General features: G+C 36.2%; 1 protein-coding gene across 1 annotated transcript; it reads right to left on the minus strand.

Moving 5' to 3' along the window:
* Nucleotides 1-1,171: 1,171 nt before the first annotated feature.
* Nucleotides 1,172-3,033, minus strand: LOC132642651 (F-box/FBD/LRR-repeat protein At1g13570-like). The gene has a single exon (XM_060359733.1). It carries the CDS (start codon nucleotides 2,595-2,597, stop codon nucleotides 1,854-1,856), a length of 744 nt encoding a protein of 247 aa, XP_060215716.1. The 5' UTR covers nucleotides 2,598-3,033; the 3' UTR covers nucleotides 1,172-1,853.
* Nucleotides 3,034-22,447: the final 19,414 nt, after the last annotated feature.

Below are 22,447 nucleotides of genomic sequence, written 5' to 3' on the forward strand. Positions count from 1 at the left end.
TTTTTTAAACACAGTTTTTCCATAAAAAAATTTAATTTTTTCAGATTTTTATAAAAATCCAGTTTTTCACATTTTGAAAAGAAAAAAAATTAGTGTTGTTCGTTAGTCAAGGTTTTACTCGTTAATTCTTTTTTCCAAATTTAAAAAAATTCTACATGTTTTAATGAAAATCCAATTCTGTTTTTTTTTTTCATATATATAAAAGGCTTACTACATTTGTTTTTTAAAGAAACGGATGTTGAAAAATTATTTTTCCTTATTCTACAAATAACGATTTTTCAAATTTCTTTTTAAAAAAATAAATCAATTTTTCAGTAATAAAATGTCATGTGCAATTTAAATATTTTTTTTAAAAAAAAATTAGTGTTGTCCGTTAGTCAAGGGAGTAAATGAGCCAAAAAGTTGAATTGAGTGGTAGTTTTAGCAAAATAGATGAATAAAGGGTATTTTTATACCTTTTCTAAAAGTTCAGGGGCATTTTTGTTCTTTTCCGTTAAATTTCTAAAACAATAATTGGGAATTTGACTAAAAGTGCACCACTTATGCAAACATAATGTACTATTAGTGCTCCATGTGAAAGAATATGTATGATTTTGATCCAAACTCAAACATAATGTATGATTTTGGTCCTTTTCTCGATAATTATCCAACTATAGACGAGAACTGGAAAGTACTTTAGATTATATTGGTGTCTCCATCATGACAGTCAAACTCATAGAATAGATGATATCAAGTCATATAGAGAAATTAAGTGGTAATTCAAGACTAGTTTAGTCTTTTTGACTCTATACTTCACACATGGATGCAGTAACATGCCACAAAAGAGGCAAAACAAAGAAATGAATAGAATGGAAGCTGCAGAGACAAGAATTCCTCCCAAAGGTCTTTGAGTTCTTGAAACCTGAACTCAACAAGATGCACAGCTCCAGTAAAAGCAAACAAAGCTACAGCATATAATGCATCAAGGCCCCTAACATGTCGCACCGGTAATCTAGAGGCTTTCTTGTGTGATCGAATAAACTATGAATTAATTTCACAAAGGCTTTCTTATGTAAAAAACTTTAGAAGATTAATGAATCTTTTAGTACCAATAGCAGGGATGGTACTGCATATGAGAGTTCTCACTTGGTAATAGAAGTAGTCAAAAGATTTGTTCATACACTTCCGGGAAGTTTGGGCAACGTCAAAAGATATGTTCTGATATAATACAGGATCCTCTATACTAGTCAATTTTTAAGGAAGTCTTCTACACTAGTCATTTGTACAGACAGGAGTCAAGATGATGAGAAAGGAGTCCGGCCATCTCAATAATCACTTCCCTGACTATTTTTGATGGTTCAAATATTATTTCCAATTTAGGAGATGCCCGAGGGAACCGCAACAACTCCTTTGAGATCTTCAAGGATTGGCTTTCATGAACACTTTCTGCATCTTCTGTAAGGCTGGTCTTCAGGAGTGAAGGGGCAGAGGCAAGTGTAAACCTTACAAAGAGCATTTCGGTTCTTGAACCATAGAAATTATTTATTTTCAATTTTTGAAGCTTGTGGAGCACTAGTGTCCTGTAGGCTGGTCGTTCAAAATGATTTACACTGATTTCCTTGCCACCTTTCTTCTTCGAGCTCGACAAAAGTAGAAGGTCCTCCAAATTGGGAGCACTTCTAAGCATTCCTAGAAGAGAAAATATTTGATCTTCATCATCAAAATCGAATTCCAATAAACAGAGAGATGTCAAGCTGTTGAGGCATGTGGGGAGCCTCTCTGCTTCAGTAGCAAAAGACTTGAGGTAGTAACTGTCCAGAGAAAAATGATGAACTTCAGTCCAGCAGTTGAGAAGATAGGTCAAGTTTATCACTTTATCTTTGATTGTTTCTTGATGTTCCAAGTATAACTGTTTTCAGCTTCCGACAGTCCATGAAATGACCCAACTCAAGGGTTTCGGTGCTCCAGGTAACGAAACATATTCCACAAAGTTCTGGAGCATATATTTTCAAGTTAGGAAAACCACTACACAACCTAACCAGCAGAACCACAAGGTTTGGCATCCACAAGAAAGAAGTTGGATTGTCTAATTCCAAGGCGACTTTATGTAGTGAAAGCTTTTTGAGCTTGTGGAAACCCCTAAAGCTGCATGGCGCCCTGAAAATGCAGTTGGACAGGCTCAAACTTTGTAGTTCTACACCGTACACATAGGAAGGCAATTTATAAGGAGCACTGTGTAGATTCTGAAGGGTGAGATCCATGACACCATTTCTTGACAACAAAAGCATCCATTGATCGATAATTGAGTGCTGGGAAGAAGGTATTGATGACATATTCAGGAGGAATGTCTTAATGGTTCCATCATGCTGCAACAGAATTGTTCTAATGATGTCTATTAATGTGTCTGATGGCTTTCTCTGGCAAAACTGAGCAGAAAATACAAGCTTGGGGATTGAAGCAAAAACGTGTCTCCACGCTCTAGACAAAACACCCATTCTTGCAGCTTCCTCCCTAGACAAGTACTCCTGAATCTGGTGTTGGACATCAATAGGAAGATCGGTGAGTCTATCAAATTTGTCCCCTTCAACTTTAAGTCTCTTACAGCAGCGACCTATCATTGCAATTCTGAGTTCTGATTATTTGGAAAGAAAAAGAAAAAAGTCAGAATATAAGACTATAAACATGCTTCAACATGTTGCATATGACTCATGTCTACCACAATAATCCCATGGGCAATGAACCTAAGTTAGAGCAAAGTTAGCTAGAATAATTGTTAAACAACAAAGGCACACTTTGGACTTCTTATTTGTTGAAATTTTAGTAGTTTTTCACATACTTTTAAACTCTGAGTCAAATAAATACTGAGCTCAGTCACAGGCAGCGCAAAGGCTGCATCCGTGACTACTGTTAGACCAATTCTCAACTTACCACAATAAATATCCAGTTACAGAAACTATTCTAACAAGTACATACCAAGCATGTCAAGGAGATGTTACACAAATTAAAGCTTCCAAAAGCTGAAACAAAAACTTTGGATACAAAACGGTAATCACAACTTTGATAGATAAAAAGATTACAACTTTTTGGTGAATCGTTAGATCAAATGTCACAGATAAATTAAGTTTGGAGAAGAATCTTTCATATTTTACCAATAGAATTCAATGCAAAAGGAAAAGAAAAGAAATGAAAAACGTAAGATTTGATGAAAGCTTGAGGATAGAATGGCAGAAGGCGATGTCTGTGTATATATATGAATTGATGAATGCTTGAGGGATTTGACTGTGATTCGGATTGGGAATTACATCTAGTTTTTACTGGGATTCGGATTTTGAGAATTGGATCTGGTTTTTCCCAAAATTTCCTTTGTTGAACGCATGTGCGCCCCTTAAACTTGTCCGAATTTTTCATTTAGACACTTCTTTTTAACTACGCATTTTATTCATCTTTCAAGCAAAAAGAGTACAATGATAGGAGGTAAAAGGCAAAAATACAATATTCATATCAATACAACTTTGAAAGATAAGGGAAATGCCAATTTGAGGAAAATAGTTCCTCTAACAACTACCCTACCGTGATAACACCACTAGTCCTCATCAACTTCTTCGGACAAAATGAAAACAAAGCTAGATTGAAAATGAATCAGATACGTTACCAAGAGCGAATCAAACGTTTTTTTTTGTTTTAACTTTTCCAACTAATCACCAAGATTCAACGCGATCACCATCGCAGTAAACTACGACGAAATTATATTAAAATCCCAAGAAGCAAAAGAAATTTTGAACTTTTAGGAATAGCTTGTAATACCCAGAATTCAATGGAATCAAGAATCATGGCACATTGCTGATAAAAGAGCATATGAGTAAAAATAAACACTCGCACAATTTAATTTTCATTGGTACAGACCACATTGCCATTATCACTAAACTACCCCATTGCCGAAGAAAAACAATTAAAGAAAATCAAGAATCAAAGAAAGCCACACAAGCAGGCCTATCAGGGACTGATATATTGATTGGAAATTTACCAGAGAAATTTCCTTAGATGAAGAGAGGACTTACTGGATAATATTTTGCAATAAACTGTTAGGATTGGAAAAGTCTTCTATTCATAACCGGAACAGAATTACGATAGGAGGAGCAACTCTCACACTCAACTATTACAAAAAAACCAATCCTAAACTGAATACCTATATCTCACTCAAGTGTTTTCCTTACTGTTTTTCTCTCTTGCTCTTGGTGATGCTACAAATGATAGAAGGCTTCCCTATTTATAGGGATGAAATTAACCTATTGATGTCATTTGTGACTCAAGCAAGCACTTGACAATTTGTCAAATACAAGGAAGATGTTTTCTTCCTTAAAACAAGGAATATGTTTTCTTCCTCAAAACAAGGAAAATGTTTTCTTCTTTGTTTTTTTCCTTAAAATGAGGAAGATGTTTCCTTCCTCAAATTATGGGATGGACCCAACAAATCTCCCCCTCCAGTCCCATACACCTGAAGGAGAGTACACTGGCTTTTAGTTTGAGTGTATGCCGACAAGTTCTTTGCACAATTCGAACTTGTCTCTCGGTACTACCTTGGCCAGCATGTCTGCAGGGTTGTCGTTTGTGTTGATCTTGGAGAGCTTCAGTTCATGTTGCTCGACTGCTTCTCTGAGCAAGTGATATCGAACGTCAATATGTTTTGTGCGTGAGTGGTACCTTGAGTTTTTGCTGAGATCCATAGCGCTTTGACTATCACAATGAATTGTGTATTCTTCTTGTCGGAAACCCAGTTCTTGAAGGAAACGTTTCAGCCACATAAGCTCCTTCCCAGCTTCAACTGCGGCAATGTATTCGGCTTCTGTGGTTGATAGTGCTACACACTTTTGTAACTTGGATTGCCATGACACAGCTCCCCCTGCAAATGTGAATATATAACTCGAAGTTGATTTCCTGCTATCATAATCTCCTGCCATGTCAGCATCAGTGTAACCTTCCAAAATCGGCTTAGCTCCCCCATAGCACAAACATAGTCTGGATGTACCCTTCAGGTACCGTAGTATCCACTTGACAGCTTCCCAATGTTTTCTTCCTGGATTTGATAAGTATCTGCTCACAACACCGACAGCATGAGCAATGTCTGGCCTTGTGCACACCATTGCATACATCAAACTTCCAACTGCTGAAGAGTAGGGCACTGCTTTCATCTTCTTCTTTTCTTCTTCGGAAGAAGGACAACTTTCCTTGCTCAACTTGAAGTGATTTGCTAGTGGAGTACCAACAGGCTTGGTATTTTTCATATTGAACCTTTTGATCACGCGTTCAACGTATTCCTCTTGTGACAAGAACAACTTCTTTGCCTTTCGATCACGAATGATTTTCATGCCCAAGATATGTTGTGCAGGGCCTAAGTCTTTCATATCAAAGAACTTAGACAAATCTTTCTTCAAGTTGTTGATCATAGTTGCATCCTGGCCTACTATCAGCATATCATCCACATAAAGCAGAAGGATGATAAATTTTTCATCGGGGAACTTCTTCAAGTACACACAATGATCTGTAGTTGTTCTTTTGTATTGATGTTTTAGCATGAATGAGTCGAACTTTTTGTACCATTGCCTTGGGGCTTGTTTGAGACCGTAGAGACTCTTCCTTAACTTGCAAACGAGATGCTCTTTCTTTGGGATTCGGAAACTATTGGGCTGCTCCATGTATATTTCTTCCTCCAAATCACCATGCAGAAAAGTTGTTTTCACGTCCATCTGCTCAAGTTCAAGATCCATACTTGCCACCAATCCGAGAACCACTCGGATAGACATCATCTTCACAACCGGCGAAAAAATCTCATCAAAGTCGATTCCTTCCTTCTGTTGGAAACCTTTGACTACGAGCCTTGCCTTGTACTTCACGATATTTCCGCTAGCATCTTTCTTGAGCTTGAAGACCCATTTGTTCTTCAAGGCCTTCTTTCCCGGAGGAAGTTTCACCAACTCATATGTTTGATTCTTTTGTAAAGAATTCATTTCTTCCTCCATGGCCTGTCGCCAATTGGATTTTTCACGATGAGATTGAGCTTCTTGAAAGCTCTCTGGCTCCCCCTCGCTGGTAAGAAGGATCCATTCTGTTGGCGAGTATGACCTTTGAGGGATTAACCCTCCTGCAGAACGTCGAACTTGATTATTTCCAGCTGCGTCTTGGGGTGAAGGCTCCCCCTGCTCAAGAATTTCTTCGTTTTGATCATCATCAACATCTGCCGGATCAATGTTTTCTTGTTCATCATGGACATTATCATGAAGTTCCTCGTTGTTGAGAGGAATGTGTGGTGATTCGGGGACATCATCTGGAGCATGATAACTTCGTTGCTTGTTGATTGTTGGAGCACACTCATGAAACTAGTTTTCATGGAACACGACGTCTCTACTTCGAATCACTTTCTTCATTCGGGATCCCACAGCCTGTATCCGAACTCTTGATCTCCATAGCCGATAAAGATACACGGAGTTGATCTGAGATCAAGCTTCTGCCTCAACTCCTTGGATACATGCACAAATGCCTTGCACCCGAACACTTTCAAGTGAGAATATGAAATATCTTTCCCAGACCATATCTTTTCTGGAACTTCAAAGTTCAATGGGACTGAAGGTGACCTGTTTATAAGATAACAAGCTGTCAGAACAGCTTCGCCCCAGAATGGCTTTGGCAGTTTAGCCATACTGAGCATGCATCGGACTTTCTCAACAATAGTGTGGTTCATTCTTTCAGCTACACTGTTATGTTGTGGTGTTCGTGGCACCGTTTTCTCATGTCTGATCCTATGTTCAGCACAATATGCAAAAAACTCCCGGGAAGTGTACTCGCCTCCATTGTCGGACCGGAGGCATTTCAGCTTCTTTCCAGTCTCCCTTTCTACCATAGCATGGAATGTCTTGAAACGATCGAATACTTGATCCTTCGATTTGAGACAATAAGCCCAAACCTTCCGTGATGCGTCGTCGATGAATGTCACGAAGTATTTGCTACCACCAAGAGATTCTTCTTCAATGGGTCCACACACGTCAGAGTGGACAAGGCTCAGCAACTCAGAACGATTCTTTCTGGTGGAACTGAAAGAAACTCTATGTTGTTTCCCGAATAAACAGTGATCATAGGGATCCAAAGTTACGTCTTTATCTATTAAGATGGCTTCTTTCTTTGCAAGAGTCGTCAATCCCTTCAGACTCATGTGGCCCAATCGTCTATGCCACAAGTTTGGCGATGTCTCTTCTTCAACTGCATTGAGACTCGGTCGATACAACTTTACATTGGTTTTGTAAAGAGTACCACAAATATGTCCTCTAGCAATAACCATAGAGCCTTTGGACAGCTTCCACGTACCATCCTTGAACAGATTTCCATACCCCTGTCGATCCAGAGCTACTCCTGAGATCAGATTCAATCTCAGATCCGGAACATGACGAACCTCTTTTAACACAAGTAAGCTTCCATTGCTGGTTTTTATGTGCACATCACCAATGCCAACAATGCTCGAGAAACTGGTGTTTCCCATCTTCACAACGTCGTGGTCTCCAGAATTATAAGTACTAAACAAATCCCGGTGTGGAGTGGCATGGAATGATGCAGCAGTATCAATCACCCACTCAATATCATTTGTGCCCACGTGTAGGCATGCTTCCTCTCCGCATGTAACAAGTGCAATGTCTGGTGACACGGTGACCATGGTCTCACCATCTTCCTTGCTCGAACTCTGGTTAGTTTGAGGCTGCTCCCGTTTAAGCTTTCGACACTCCACCTTCTTGTGGCCATAGTTGCCACAATAGTTACAATAGCCCTCGAACCAAGTGTTGGTATCGACGGACTTTCCCTGCTCTCGTGATCTCCCTCGAACTTGAGATCTTCCTCTACTTTGACCTCGACTTCTACCTTTGCCTCGGCCTCTTCCTCTACCTCCGCTTCTACCCCCGTTGCGTCCACTATTTTCAGAGGGCATATGATTGATCTACCCCGGCTTCTTTTCTTCGCGATTCCTCGTTTATTAAGGCGTCCGTGACCATCTGCATGGTCACTTTACCATTGGGGGCGGAATTACTGAGAGTGACGACAAGAGTCTCTCAGCTATCAGGTAGAGAACTTAGGAGCAAGATTGCTTGCTCCTATCTTTGAGAACCCATTCGGCTGCACTTAGCTGGTTCACGAGATCTTGGAACTGACTTGTGTGTTCTGTGACAGAGGTACCGCTACGTAGCTTGTGATTTACCAATCGCCTCATCAACAATGTTTTATTTCGAGCCGTTTTTGCTTGGTACATGCTCCCAAGCTTTTCCCAAAGTTTGTAAGCACTCGTTTCATGCGCGACATGATGGAATACACTATGGTCAATCCACTGTCGAATTTGTGCGACCGTTTTCCTATTCATTTTTGCTCATTCTTCGTCTATCTTCTTGTCGGGTTTGGCACCTTTATTTTCAAGCGGCTCGGCTAAATCCTTCAAATTTAAGAAGTCCTCCATACGAGGTTTTCACATGTTATAATTTGAAGATGTTAGCGGAATCATGGTATCCGATAATGATTTCTCCATGATAAAGTGCACCTAATCTGCTTGTACTGGACTGTGGAAGCAGAATCAGGCAAAACGGGACTCACGGTTGAATCCAGAATGCTCGAAAACCTAGGGAACCGATCTGACCAATCAGAAAACCGGACAAAAACAGAGTGAACCGGGCTGCACTAATTCAAACCGAATTGGGCTGGTTTAACCACTGGCTGGTTGAAAGAGTCAACAAAAGGATGATGTGGCAATTGGACTTTGACCAGATCTGGTTCTGGTCAAACGGGTTGATCGGATCGGGTTTCTCCGGTCGTCTTCTCCGGCGAGCTGGTGGCCGGAAGGTGGCGGAGCGGCGGCGGCGATAGTGGACAGAGAAACTTTGACTGGACTTTTGGAGGTCTTCCGGTGGTCGAAAAATTTCGAAAATTATATATTCGGAATCCTCGGAACGAGATCTTTCTAATGGTATACTCAGAGCATAATTTTGGGACAAAAAATTTTTTACTGAAAATTTTACGAAACTTTAAAAGATTGGCCTGGAAGATTAACCAAGCTCTTGATACCACTTGTTAGGATTGGAAAAGTCTTCTATTCATAACCGGAACAGAATTACAATAGGAGGAGCAACTCTCACACTCAACTATTACAAAAAAACCAATCCTAAACTGAATACCTATATCTCACTCAAGTGTTTTTCTTATTGTTTTTCTCTCTTGCTCTTGGTGATGCTACAAATGATAGAAGACTTCCCTATTTATAGGGATGAAATGAACCTATTGATGTCATTTGTGACTCAAGCAAGCACTTGACAATTTGTCAAATACAAGGAAGATGTTTTCCTCCTTAAAACAAGGAATATGTTTTCTTCCTCAAAACAAGAAAAATGTTTTCTTCCTTGTTTTCTTCCTTAAAATGAGGGAGATGTTTCCTTCCTCAAATTATGGGATGGACCCAACATAAACGTCTGGTCAGTTTGCTAGGAAAATGGCGGTAACCCAGAGCTTCAAGAAGTAGACGAAAGGGAAGGTAGCAACTTTAGTTTTGAAAAAATGAACTTTATTTACTGAAAATCTTTTGTGGAGTATTACTTTACTAGTGAAGGGCCTAGTTGAGCTTGGGTATAACTTTTACTCCCCCATCTCAAAATAATTGTCACGTTACTCTTCTCTATAGTAAATTTGATTAATTTTTAAGCTAAATCCGATTATTAATTTAATATTCTAATATTAAAATTTAGATATATAGGAAAAACACTACAAGTTACAATTCTTCTCATAAGAATTTGAAGAAAGGATACATCTTAAAATATATTTAATGTTTAAATAGTTTAATTCTCGAGAAGCGAAATGAAACAAGTATTTAGGGACGGAGGGAGTTTTATCATTGTACAATCTCATGTAAATAAATAGGTTATAAGTGAATGAGTTAATTTACGTATTAATACTGAAATGATAAATCTACCCTCTATCAACCACACTTAAGTTTATGCATTTAATTGCAGCACTTTCACATGCCAACTATGTACCTTTGTCCTGCCTCATTTTTGCTCAATGATATATACAGCCTAAAGCGAAACTTCAAAGAGAAACCTTAAGTTTTTCGGTGAGAGAGAAACCATATGTAACTTTATTTGAAATTAATTTTTTTAGGTTTTTGAGATGCAAAATTATTACAATACTCCCTCCGAATAAAAAAAAAAAAAAAAAAGAGTTCACTTAGCTATTTGCGCACCCCTTATGAAAATACTAACTTCTAGACAAAATAGGTAATTTAAATAAACTACCCCTAATTAAATAGGCACTGGAATTTGATCATATAACACTTAATAGGAGCAAATCTGGAAAAACAAGATTAATTCTTTCTTGATTTGAGAAGTGGACACTTTTCTGACCCAAAAAAAAAAACTAAGTGGACACTTTTTTTTATCTGGAGGGAGTAATTAATTTATAATCGATTTCTTCCAATAGTTCGCTTTCAATTGATAATACAGCTAATTCATTGATTTTTTGAAGATACCTTTAGTTTTCACACCAATCTCTTTTTTTTTTTTGGATTTTATTTTATCGTCTGATTTAATTATATCACCAATTTTCTCATCTACAGTAAGTTCTCCCATATTTTCTGATTATAGAATTTTTGTTGTTTATTAAAATTTATCGAGGGCTCCATTTTGAGATTGTATTCAAGTTTCAATCTTTCTCTCTTTTTTGGAGTTTTAAATATCTGAATTCATACTTTCTAAATGACATATTTAAACTCTAAAAGATAACTAAAAAGAGAATATATACTATGAAGAAAAATATAAAAAATAAGAAATTTTAAATGCAAAATAATATAATATAGAACAATCAAACCTGGTTTGACAAATATAAAACTTGATATTATTTTCACTTCTTGAGTAGTTTTGGTGCAATGCTAAAATTTGAGAAAAAAATAAAAGAATTGGCAATTGAAATTTTTTTTCAGTGAAAAACAAGACTTAAAATCCGAAGAATTGGAGAATGGATAAAGGCTAAAGTGAAATATAAAAGTAAAAGTGAAGTACAAGTAGAGTGAGAACAATAATAATGCAGGCCTGTGATAATGATGATTACGCATAAATGAGGAAAAAAGGATATTTACACTGAAGGTTAGGGGAATGATTCCCAAAAATACTTTCACTCCCCTATTTTTATAAAAATAGTACTTTCAATTGTTTTTTAAAAAAATAACATGCACTTAAACCCGGACCGGACCGGTAAAACAGGAACCGGTTGAACCGGTTAACCGTTTATTTATATACCGATCCGATTTTTTAATTTTTTTGGAACCGGAACCGGTTAAACCGGTAAAATCGGATCGGTTAAACCGGTGGAATTAAAAAACAAATTGTAGCTGTTGGGGCAGCCCAATGGACCGTTAGGCAACGGTCCAGTTGCAAAAATGGTCGTCGCCAAACGGTCCCAAACCCATTCCCCCCCACCCCCCACCCCCCACCCCCAACCCCCCAAACTTTTTTTTTAACACTTTAACTCATCCCCCACCCCTATATAAACCCCTCTCTATTTCCATTTTAATCCACACCAATTCACTCTTCTCTTTCTCTCAAATCTCAATCTCTCAATTATAGTTACTTTGCAACAATTAGCCACTTTAAATTTCTCTCAAATAAATATTATAAAGTCTTATTATAGTTTCAATTATTAATTTTGCAATTATAGTATTGTTGGTGGAGTTGGTGATTTTGCAACAATCCGAAATAGCTTTGGTGGATTTGCAATTCTAGCCGTCTTCACTTTGTTGGAAATTAGTCCAGCAATTTGGTACCTTCGTTCCAACTCTATCTTTATTTTTCGCAATTTAATTTACGCAATTTAATTCTAGCAATTTAATTTGTTGCAATTTATTTTCTTGTGATTTATTTGAGTGTGATTTAAATTAATTCTATTTCATAATGGCGAAGAGATTTAGACGTGGTGCCGGTAGTAGTGGTATTGTTAGGCGTGGGCTTAATGAGGAAACATTTGTGGAAGAAACACCTAATTTAGGTACTGATGTTGGTGGAAATAATCCACTTTTAGGTCATGAGGCATTGCAACAACATTATACCGACACTTTTAATGAAATTGATGATGATGATGATGATGAAACACAAGCCCCCGAAAATCGCATAGAAGATACATGTCCTGCACAATCACATACACAAGACAAACCACCTAGGACTCGTAAGCCAACCGCTAAAATTTGAAAATTTATAACTAAGGATAGGGAAAGCCAAACAGCTAAATGTACCCTATGTGGACAAGTATTTACTTTTAAGCAAGAAACTAGTAAGGATGGTGGAACGGGTACACTAAATGCTCATATGAGAAAGAAACATATGGATGTTTGGGGAGAGCAAACGGGTTCAAATGTGGGGGGTATTCAAATGACGATAGACCCACAAATCGGTAAAAATATTAAGTATGACAAGAAAAAAGAGCGTGTAGAAATAGCTTATGATTGTTTACTATTTTCCTTTCCTTCGGGTTTGGGGTTTGTTACTTACATTCAACATTGTTATAATCCGTTATTTGAGGGTATTCCTAGAAGTACTTGTAGAGCGGATGTTATAGATTTGTATTAAAACAATATAGATTTTATTTGCGCCATGTATTTAATTCTTTAAATTGTAACGTTTCTCTTACCGCTGATTTAGGTCTTAGTCTTAACAAGTTAGATTTTTTTGCTATTACATGTCATTGGGTTGATGACAATTGGGTTATGCAAAAAAGAATTATAGCTTTTTTATATGAGGAAGGAAAAAGTCGTCACGATGAAAATATTTTAGCAGATTAATGTCTAATATTATGAGATTTTTTAACATTTATAGAAAAACACTTTGTATTGCTTTAGATAATGCTTCTAATAATACAAAGGCGATTGGTCTTTTAAAAAGAGAATTAAACCCTCCGCTAAAAAATATTTTTCATGTAAGATGTAGTTCTCACATTTTAAACTTAATTGTCAAAGATGGTCTTGTGCGTTTTGACGATTCTATTCAAAAAGTTAGAGATGCGGTTGCGTTTCTTTTTTGTAATGCTAATGGGGGAAGAATTAGAGATTTTAAGAATGCTTGTGTGGAAAATAATCTTAGACCTAGGAAAATTCAAGTAGAAATTGAGACTAGGTGGCACTATACTTACATTATACTACAACAAGCATATGAGTATGGATTCTCATACAACAAGTTCACAATAAATATAGTATTAATAGTGATGATTGGTTAAATTTTACGGATTGGGAAGATGTTAAGGAAAATGTGTTGAACTCTTAGAAAAATTTTATAATACAACTCTTGCTTTTTCTAAACAATTCTATCCCACGGTAACGGAAATTTTAGCCTACTTAGCGGAAATAGCTAGAGTTTTACAAGAGTATAAATATAAACCCGGTTATCAAGCGGCTATTTTTGATATGACAACAAAATTTAAGAAGTATTGTTTTCCCATCCCAACTTTATTTATATTGGGTTGTCTTTTAAATCCTTGTTTAAAAGTGTCTTATACTAAAGCATTGGTTGGTCAAATTTATACATTTTTAGAAATTGAGGGAGTTCAACCATCTTTAGCTGAAGCCGAACTCGCTATTGATGATGAGTTTAGAAAGTTTTTACTCATTATTCTAATTTGGAAGAACATGCTACACCCGTTACTTCACGCCCTACTACTTCTCAAAGTAGCAAAAAGGGCTTGTCGGGTTTAAGAGTTTTACATTCACATCCAACTCCTTCTTGTAGTGCAAACTTTGATGAATATAACTTTTATTTGATGCAGCCAAATGTGGATATCAAGGAACTAGATGAGTTGGACGTCTTAGCATGGTGGAAGAAATACAAAGCAAGTCATTCGATACTCTCAAGAATGGCTCAAGATATCCTTAAGGTTCAAGTATCAACCGTGGCTTCAGAGAGTGCATTTAGCCAAGGAAGACAACAAATTGGAGACCATAGACACTCATTATCCGGCTTTAGCTTACAAGTACTAGTGTGCATTCGCGATTGGATTAGATCGGAGCGACGCAACCAAAACTTAGAAGCGGAGGAAGGCGAAGAGAAGAGATTGAAGATTTGATAGCAAGTGGACCGGACCAAATGGAAGATTTTGAAGATATCTTCATGGCCGAATATGATATGGGGGAAATTAACCAAATGATTGAGAATTGGTGATTTTATTATTCTACTATTTCTTTGCAACTCATGTATTATTTGCAAGTTAAAAAAAACTACAACTTGCAAATAAATGTTATCCAAGAATGAATAAAATATATGGCTCATTGAGCTTTCTTCTATTTACTTGTGTTCATATTTTTACTTATATTAAGTTAGGAATATACCTAAAATATACTAAGAATATACTTATAATATACATCTACTTAAATTAAAAACTAGAAAGTTATATACTTGAAAAATAACTAAAATATACTAAGAATATACTTATAATATATAGTATACATATAACTTAAACATAAATATATATATATATATATATATATATATATATATATATATATATATATATATATATATATATATATATATATGTAAGTTATATAACCTAAGTATATTGATATATATAAGTATATTCTTACTATATTTTAGGTATATGTAGTATAACTTAAGCATATAACTTAATATATATATATATATATATATATATATATATATATATATATATATATATATATATATATATATATATATACACGTATATGCTGCATTGCTGACTTATTGTTAGCCTGTTAGTTAGTAAATATATAAAATTTACTTATAAACTTATATAACATATGTAAATATACCTACAATATACTAATAAATACTATAATATATATATATACTATACAAAAAATAAAAAAAGAGGGTTTGGACGTGTTTGAACCGGACCGGTTCCGGTTTCGGGTTTTTAACCGGTAAACCGGAACCGGTGGTCGGTTCCGGTTTTTTAACCGGAAACCGGCCGGTTTGTTAACCGGTTACCGGTCCGGTCCGGTTCAAACCGGTTAACACGTTTACATGTACTACTTACAAGAAAATTTTGGGGCCCTCATAATGATGTGGCCTAAAGCAGCTGCTTGAGCTGCATTACCCTTGGGTCGCCCCAATTTTTAGGATCAAATATTTTATGATGCATTATAAATAAAAAATTATTTTATAAATTATATACAAAGTATATTAATTTCTAATACAACAAACCAAATCGAAAGGAATAATTCATGCATTATGATTTTTGCATAATTAATCCTGAATAATCAAAACCCCGCATAATTAATCTCTATATTATTAATGTCTCCATGACTCTAACCAAGAACTACACCCCCTTATCAGTGCATTACTTACTGTTGTATCAGGCATTAGTTAGATTTAGTTACTGTTGTATAAGTCATTAGTTATTGTTAATCTTTACTATTAGTTTATTGTTTGTTTTTACTGTTTTACTAAATTTTAACAGGTTGTTAGGATTAGCATTATCTCCTCCATTTGTGGAGTCAGCTTAGGTAATTGTTAGACTCATCGTGTATATTTATTTGTGGCATTCCAACAATAAAATGGATCAAGTTTTTCTATCTTCTATTTTGCTCCTTTATGGTATCAGAGCTGAGATTATGATTAGTATTATTGTTAGACGATAATCTAAGTCTTTCAAGATCTGGCGATCAATGAAACGGCTATGCTATCAAATGGGTACTAACATAATTGAAAATGGATAAATCTCTGCTTGCTGCTCTTTTCAATCTACAAAGAAATACCATATCCTTAGGCATGTTTCTGTCCTAATAATGCCTTAAGAAAGTGGTGCTATATATTTGCCAACGCTCTTAATTAAACTGACCTTGGACCTAATTAAGTATTGGCACTTACTAACTGGCAGTCTAGCTAAAGATAGTACTAAAAGTTATTAGTAGGGAGTTAACGGGACATACAGAAGCAAAGGCAAATCTAGAGAATAACGTATGGTTTTCATGGAACGCAATAACTTTTGCACATTACGTTTTATATAAAACATAAAAGTGACATTGTCTAAAATTGTAATTTAAAAATAATGATGTAATCTCATAATCGCTAATGTAAGTTTTTGCTCAAATCTTTACAATTAATAGCACTTGTCTCGACCTTTAAATGGAGGACAAAATTGCCTCATTTCCAATAGTTCAAAAGCAAATTTGACCTATTTTCTCTTGTGTTGTAGCAACTGTTAGTAGGAAGGTATTTTTGAGACAAAAACTTAACGACGAGGCATTTTTTAGCCAAAACATAATGGAGGGTTTGACATATTTTGAATAGTTCAGGGTATATTTGGCCCTTTTCCTTTTCCAAAGACGCATGAAACACACTGCAGTGGAATTCTATTTTGTTCACAAGCAAGTTCAAGTTGTTCATATACACGTCGTGGACCAACTAGCAGATACTCTTACCAAGGCCCTCTCCAACTGGGTTGGTAAGACTTCTGATTATGTGGGCTTGTCGCCGTTACTTTATGTATTGAACCATGAGGTGTACTTGTTGTGTTTTGGAAGGAAGGGGCTGATATATACTATTCGTGTTGATTGATATAGCTCGTATGATTCATGCTATTGTTGAGTTGATTTATCTGAGTCTTGTTGTGACTTATGGCATTGTGACTTGTACTTTATTGGCATTGATATTATTGATTGATCATACTTATATTGATGTAGTGCTTCATATTGGGTTCTAGACTTGAACCATATCGGGAGGCTCATCTTGTGTGTGTATATATAAGACACATTTGACCGGGGGTGAGGATGTGGCCTAGTTATGGGCTCGTGATCTGAGGTCAGATCCGGAGCGAGTGGTACATGGACACCATGGGTCTCCCGCGGCTCATGACTATCATGCGAACAAGGCCTTTATTATGTGTGTACGGTTTAGATACTTATCATTGATTGCATTGCATTGGACATCATCTTTTCCCGTGATTCGTTGTTGAATGGTGGTTGTTATTGTGTTGTTGTGCCTATCTGTCTATCTTGTTATTTTTACGAATGTATGCATGATACTAATCTTAGTCGGCCGGCCTATGATATCTACCGGTAATAGTGTTTGTACTGATACTACCTTGCTGCACCCTTTTTGAGTGCAGATTGCGTTGCGGAGTCGTCTTGCAAACCTCGCATATAGCCTGAGGCTACTTCCTGACCAGATTTGAGGGTGAGCTCCTATCCATGTCATGCCGCCTGGAGATCTCTCTTATTTGATGTCTATCCTATTTTCAGACATTATTGTTATATTCAAACACTTATGTATTTCGTAGACAGTACTTATGGTTAAAGTCTTTATATGATGACTTTCATTTCTTGGGGTTGTAATATGTAGTATTCTGCACTTATTTACTATTTATGGCATGACTTAGACATATTATTATTGATTCTGTTGTTCTTTAAGTTGTAATGTAACGACCCGTCTAGTCGTTATTGGACATTCCACAGCCCTAGTATGAAAAAACAAGGGTATCATCATAACATTAGTCCACGGTGGAGTTTTAAGTGTAATATTTAATCGTAATTGAATTAGATGAGAGTTAAAGAGTTGTGGGCCGGGGGAGGACGTCTTCGCCACAGCGGATGAACGACCGCCATAGTGAGGTCGCTGTAGCGGACGAGCAGTCCGCTGCAGCGGTATACGCATATCAGTACCCGCGTTTAATGACTTTGTTTCAAGATTTAACCCCTTTTTGTCCACAAAACCCCTCTTCTAAGCCGTCATTAGGGTATTCTCTGAGTGAAACACTTGATGACTACGGAAAAGTATCCCTCCAAACATCCTTTGCGTTATCTTCCTTAAAGATTTCTCTATCATGGCTTCCCGCTCAAAGACGGTATGGTGGATATTCCATGAACGTTCGTGATAGTTGCTCAACAACGAGGTAGGTTATGGTTTACTTGAGTTAGACTTTAATTAGTAAATCGTATATATGTTATAGAGTTGACGGGAGAAAGCATGACTAGGTCTTCAGACACGGAGTTCGGTTGGATATTGTTTAGGCTACGATAAACGCTGATTTATGTGGGCTCGTGCCATTAAATGAATAAGTGAACCAAGATGTGTAGTTGATAGGCCAAACGGGGAAGCAAAGTAGTGATTATGGTTTGGTATTGATCTAGTTGGCGGGGTGGGGTATGTGCAATTACCGAGTTGGCTATAATAGAGTCTTGTTGTACCATGGGTGGGGGCGGCCTGTTGCTAAATTGTAGGTGTCCTCATTAGGCATTCATGTTGTCGTTATTCTATGGACCGAGCATGCGGGAATCATCGGTATTTACTTCCTTGTTGATTTTGTGTGATTCCTTATTCATGTTATTGATGAGTCGAGTCTGAATCTTGGTATGGTTGTTGTGTGATGGCTTACATTCTTATTGCATGTATCTTCGTGGAGTATCCACATTGTTAGGAGGTTGATTTCTTAAGTCTTTTTATGACTTGTGATATGGTGTCTTGCATTCTTACGGTTGATACATTAATTGTTCATGATCCTTATTTATTGTCGGAACAGATATACATTGAGATGAGAAAGGTACCTACAAATATGAAAAGGCACATTTGACAGGGGGTGAGGATGTGGCGTAGTTATGGGCTCGTGATCCGAGGTCAGTTCCAGAGTGAGTGGTACATGGACACCATGGGTCCCCTACAGGTCATAGCTAATTGGGAAAACATTACTATTTAGCATGTGTACGGTATGAAACTAACATTGATTACATTGTACTTATGTGTTCATATTTTGTGACGGTAGCTGAGTTGATTCTGGTTGGATGACATATAGTCATGGTTCATTCTGGTAAGTTACAATTGATTTCCTCATGATTGTGGAGATGAGGCATTTACAAGTAACCTCATAATCCGTTGATAAACATAGGAAGGTAGGTTGAGTCAACCCTATTAGCGTGGCTAAGTGTTTGGAAATACATTGATTTGCTATCATTGACTGCTTTGCTTTACTTGTTCTCACTTGATTCCTGATAGGCGGTTGAGTCTGGTGTCCATAGTGGGTTGTGTGTTGATTAAGTCTAATCGCTAAACTACGAGTCCATCAGGTTATGGGAGAAAGGGGTAAGAATTAGTGGTCTCACTGAGTGTCGGTTGATAGAGAGGTTGAGGTATGTCCTTTATAATTTGTCGAGGTTTAATTGATCCAGGAGTTTGTCTTGAATGTAACTATTGTTGTATGTTGGTCCTTACTTCCTAGTGTTGCATTGACATGGTAATGGAATACGAGCATGTTTATGTCAGAACTGTTTAAGTACGGGTAGATCTAAAAAGGCGTTACGATTGTACCCATCTTATTATTCTGTTTGGTTTTATATCGTGTTGCGTGAACTAATCTCAGTCTGCCTATGATGCTTACCAGTACGTGTGGTGTACTGATACTACACTTGCTACATCCTTTGGAGTGTAAATGTGTTTCAGGTTGTTGCTTGAAGGTTTCATTAGTTGAAGTGCCGGATATCTTCCTTCAGCTTCTGTGCATCTCATTCCAAAGGCGGAAGTTGTGTCTTTTTAATTGTGTTATCTCTCTGTACTTTCAGAAGCTCTTGTACCTGTCTAGACTAGATCATTGGGAAAGTTGAATTGTTTTAAATAAATAAAGAATGTCTTCGTAACTGTCATTTTATTTACTATCATAGGTTACATTGCTTCCAAAACAACTTTAAAAAAGGGGTTGGTCGGTAAGGGTTCGCCTGTCAAGTAGTAATAAGGTAGGTGCCCGCACTATCCGTAATTTGGGTCGTGACATGTAATTGGATAAATGAATAATTAATTGGTTAAGGGGACGGTTCGCCCACCAAGGAGGTTAGTGTGGGTGCCATCACGACGGGTTGGATCGTGACAGATTTCAAAGACCTAAAGTTTAGAAAAATAATTAATTAACAATTTTGTTTAGTTTAAATCTATTTCCAACAACGCTTTAACAATTTAAAATGTCATTTTTAATATCAGAGGCAAAAAGGATTCTTCATGTCACAGGAACAGAAATACTCCTACATCTAAAAGAACTTGAAAGTTGGCGGAATTTTTCCGTGTAATACTACGTCGAAAATTGAAGGACTCCTGCATCTACTACAGTTTTGTCTAATGCTGTTGGTTAATGATTCTAAACATAAAAGGTGAAAGTAGTTCTAAATATTAGGAATATAATTAAATGTCTATTTTTAAATATTAAGCGAATAGTCAAATGATAATTTTGTCTATTGTAGAAACTTTTAATGAAATGACAAAAAATTTAATCAATATTTTTAAGACCCTTTGTGCTTTTACTATAATATGGATAGATGAAAAGGCCTATTGGCTATAAAATTTGTCCTTACAAACAAAATTTCGAAATCATATCTTAGTTGGACTAAAACACATGGAAAACGTACCCAAACCCAATCAGAAAGGAAAGATTTGTCAAAAAAAAAAAAAAAAAGTAAACTTTTAATTAATTTTAGAGTAATATTTCTTACCTAGTTTAAATAATAAAGTATAATGCAGAAAATTTGGTTAATATAAGGCTCCTAAATATTAGGGGAAAACTTTGATGATTATTTATCTAAGGTGAAATGTACTTCAAAATATTTTCCTGGACGTAAGTTCTTTAAAATTAAATTAGACAAAACTTACCCTTTATATTGTCTAATCACCTATTCAATCACAAACATGGACTTTAATTACAAAAGTGTGATATCCCTATGTTTGTTATTTACAGAGAAAAGAAGAATCTCACCCTTAAAATAAATGAAAAGTGGAGAAGAGAAAAGAAAAAAAAAAGTATTCTACACCTAAAATAAATAGACAGTGATCGAGAATAATATTTCGTTAAGGAGTTTCATGCGCTGATCAGAAAGAATGACAAAAGAATATGCTAATTGAAACTTTATCAAAAAGAGGAAAGCATGAGGGAAAATTCATACCCCTTAAAAGAAACAACAATTCTTGAACATATTGCTGAATTGAGATGAATTTAACCCACTACAAGATTCATGCCCGTTAAAAATTCAAACATTGAAATTTTCAATTGATATCCTCTATGCCGTTTAATTCTTTCAGTTACCTAGAAGAAAAAGAAAGACAAAAGATTGGAGAATTTTTTAATTGCATAAAACCATATATGTTTATTGATGCCTACTAAATTAAATTACAAGAAACTTGAAACTTTATATTAAAAAAAAAAAAAAAAAAAAGGTATTTGAACAAAGGCAGTGAAGAAACTTTGCAGCTCAATTCTTGAACATGCTGAATGAAGATGTTTAGGTTAATGAATAGGTTAACCCACAAGTAAATTATTCTCTTCCTTCCTTGTCCTTTTAAACCTACGCATGGCTATATTAAATTGTAAGTTTTCTGCTTATACTTATTGGGATATTAACCATGGTTTTTAATGCTCTTTAATAGGGATATTAAATAATAATTTTCCTACTTATTCTCGTCTTCCTTTTCCTTTTAAACCTACGGCAATTTGACTACTTCCCTTTAATAGGGATATATCAAATAGCAAATTTTCTACTTATTAGATCTCCTATAATTCGTTTTCACTTTTTTAACCTACGACAAACACTCTTTGTAAGGGTATAATTCGTTTTCACTTTTTTAACCTACGACAATCACTCTTTGTAAGGGCAATTACTTGAATTTCTCTTCTTCTTAAATTGTCAGGTTTTTGGGTTTTCCCTTCCTATGTGGAATTGAATTAATAAAACTCAATACAATTTGGACCATGCCAATTTTTCCCAAAATTTCTTCTATATATAGGATCAATTTAGGTCTTATTTTCACAACACAAGAGTGAATTCATAGAGCCATATAAAGAGAAAAACGTGAGAGAGAAAGCAGATTTTCGTCCAGAAATTTTCTGCTACAGCAGTCCGCTTTAAATTGCGTTTTCCGATTCGGTTACCGTTGGATCGTGCTGAAATTTGAACTGAGGGTTCTAAACATCTGGTTCTTCAATTTCAACGGTGGGGATCGGATTTTGTGGTCTGTAGCTCCAGTTTTCGAGCACGAACAGTAGCTTATTTTTTGGAGTGATTTCTCTTTTTTCTTCGCTAGTTTTGGTGCTATCTTTTATGTATTGTTGCTCCATGCTTGGCTTTGTTGTTGTAGCCATTTGGAGAACATTGTTGTAACTCTTGTTGTTTATAGTGGAGCTTTTGTGGGCCGGAGGTCCCATGGATGTTTCCTCTTCACCTTGAAAGGGTTTTATCACGTAAATTTGGTGTCTCTTCCATTCGATTTATTTTTGCTTGCTTTGCTATTTTATTATTGGTATAGCTGCTTCCTAGATTTTCATTTGTGCTAGTGTTTATTGTCTTCTCTTGGTTCAAATAGTGTGGGAAGTTTCGACTTGGGTATTTCTTCCGCTGTTACCTCATCGCGCAATTTGGCTATTGCTTGTTTCTTCCCAAAAACGTGGTATCAGAGCTTGTGGTTGT

Source organism: Lycium barbarum, chromosome 5, assembly GCF_019175385.1.
Source record: "Lycium barbarum isolate Lr01 chromosome 5, ASM1917538v2, whole genome shotgun sequence".
Classification (NCBI taxonomy): domain Eukaryota; kingdom Viridiplantae; phylum Streptophyta; class Magnoliopsida; order Solanales; family Solanaceae; genus Lycium; species Lycium barbarum.

What these genes read in the sequence shown, in the direction of transcription:
- LOC132642651 (XM_060359733.1), bottom strand. Translation starts at nt 2,597, where the DNA reads ATGATAGGTCGCTGCTGTAAGAGACTTAAAGTTGAAGGGGACAAATTT.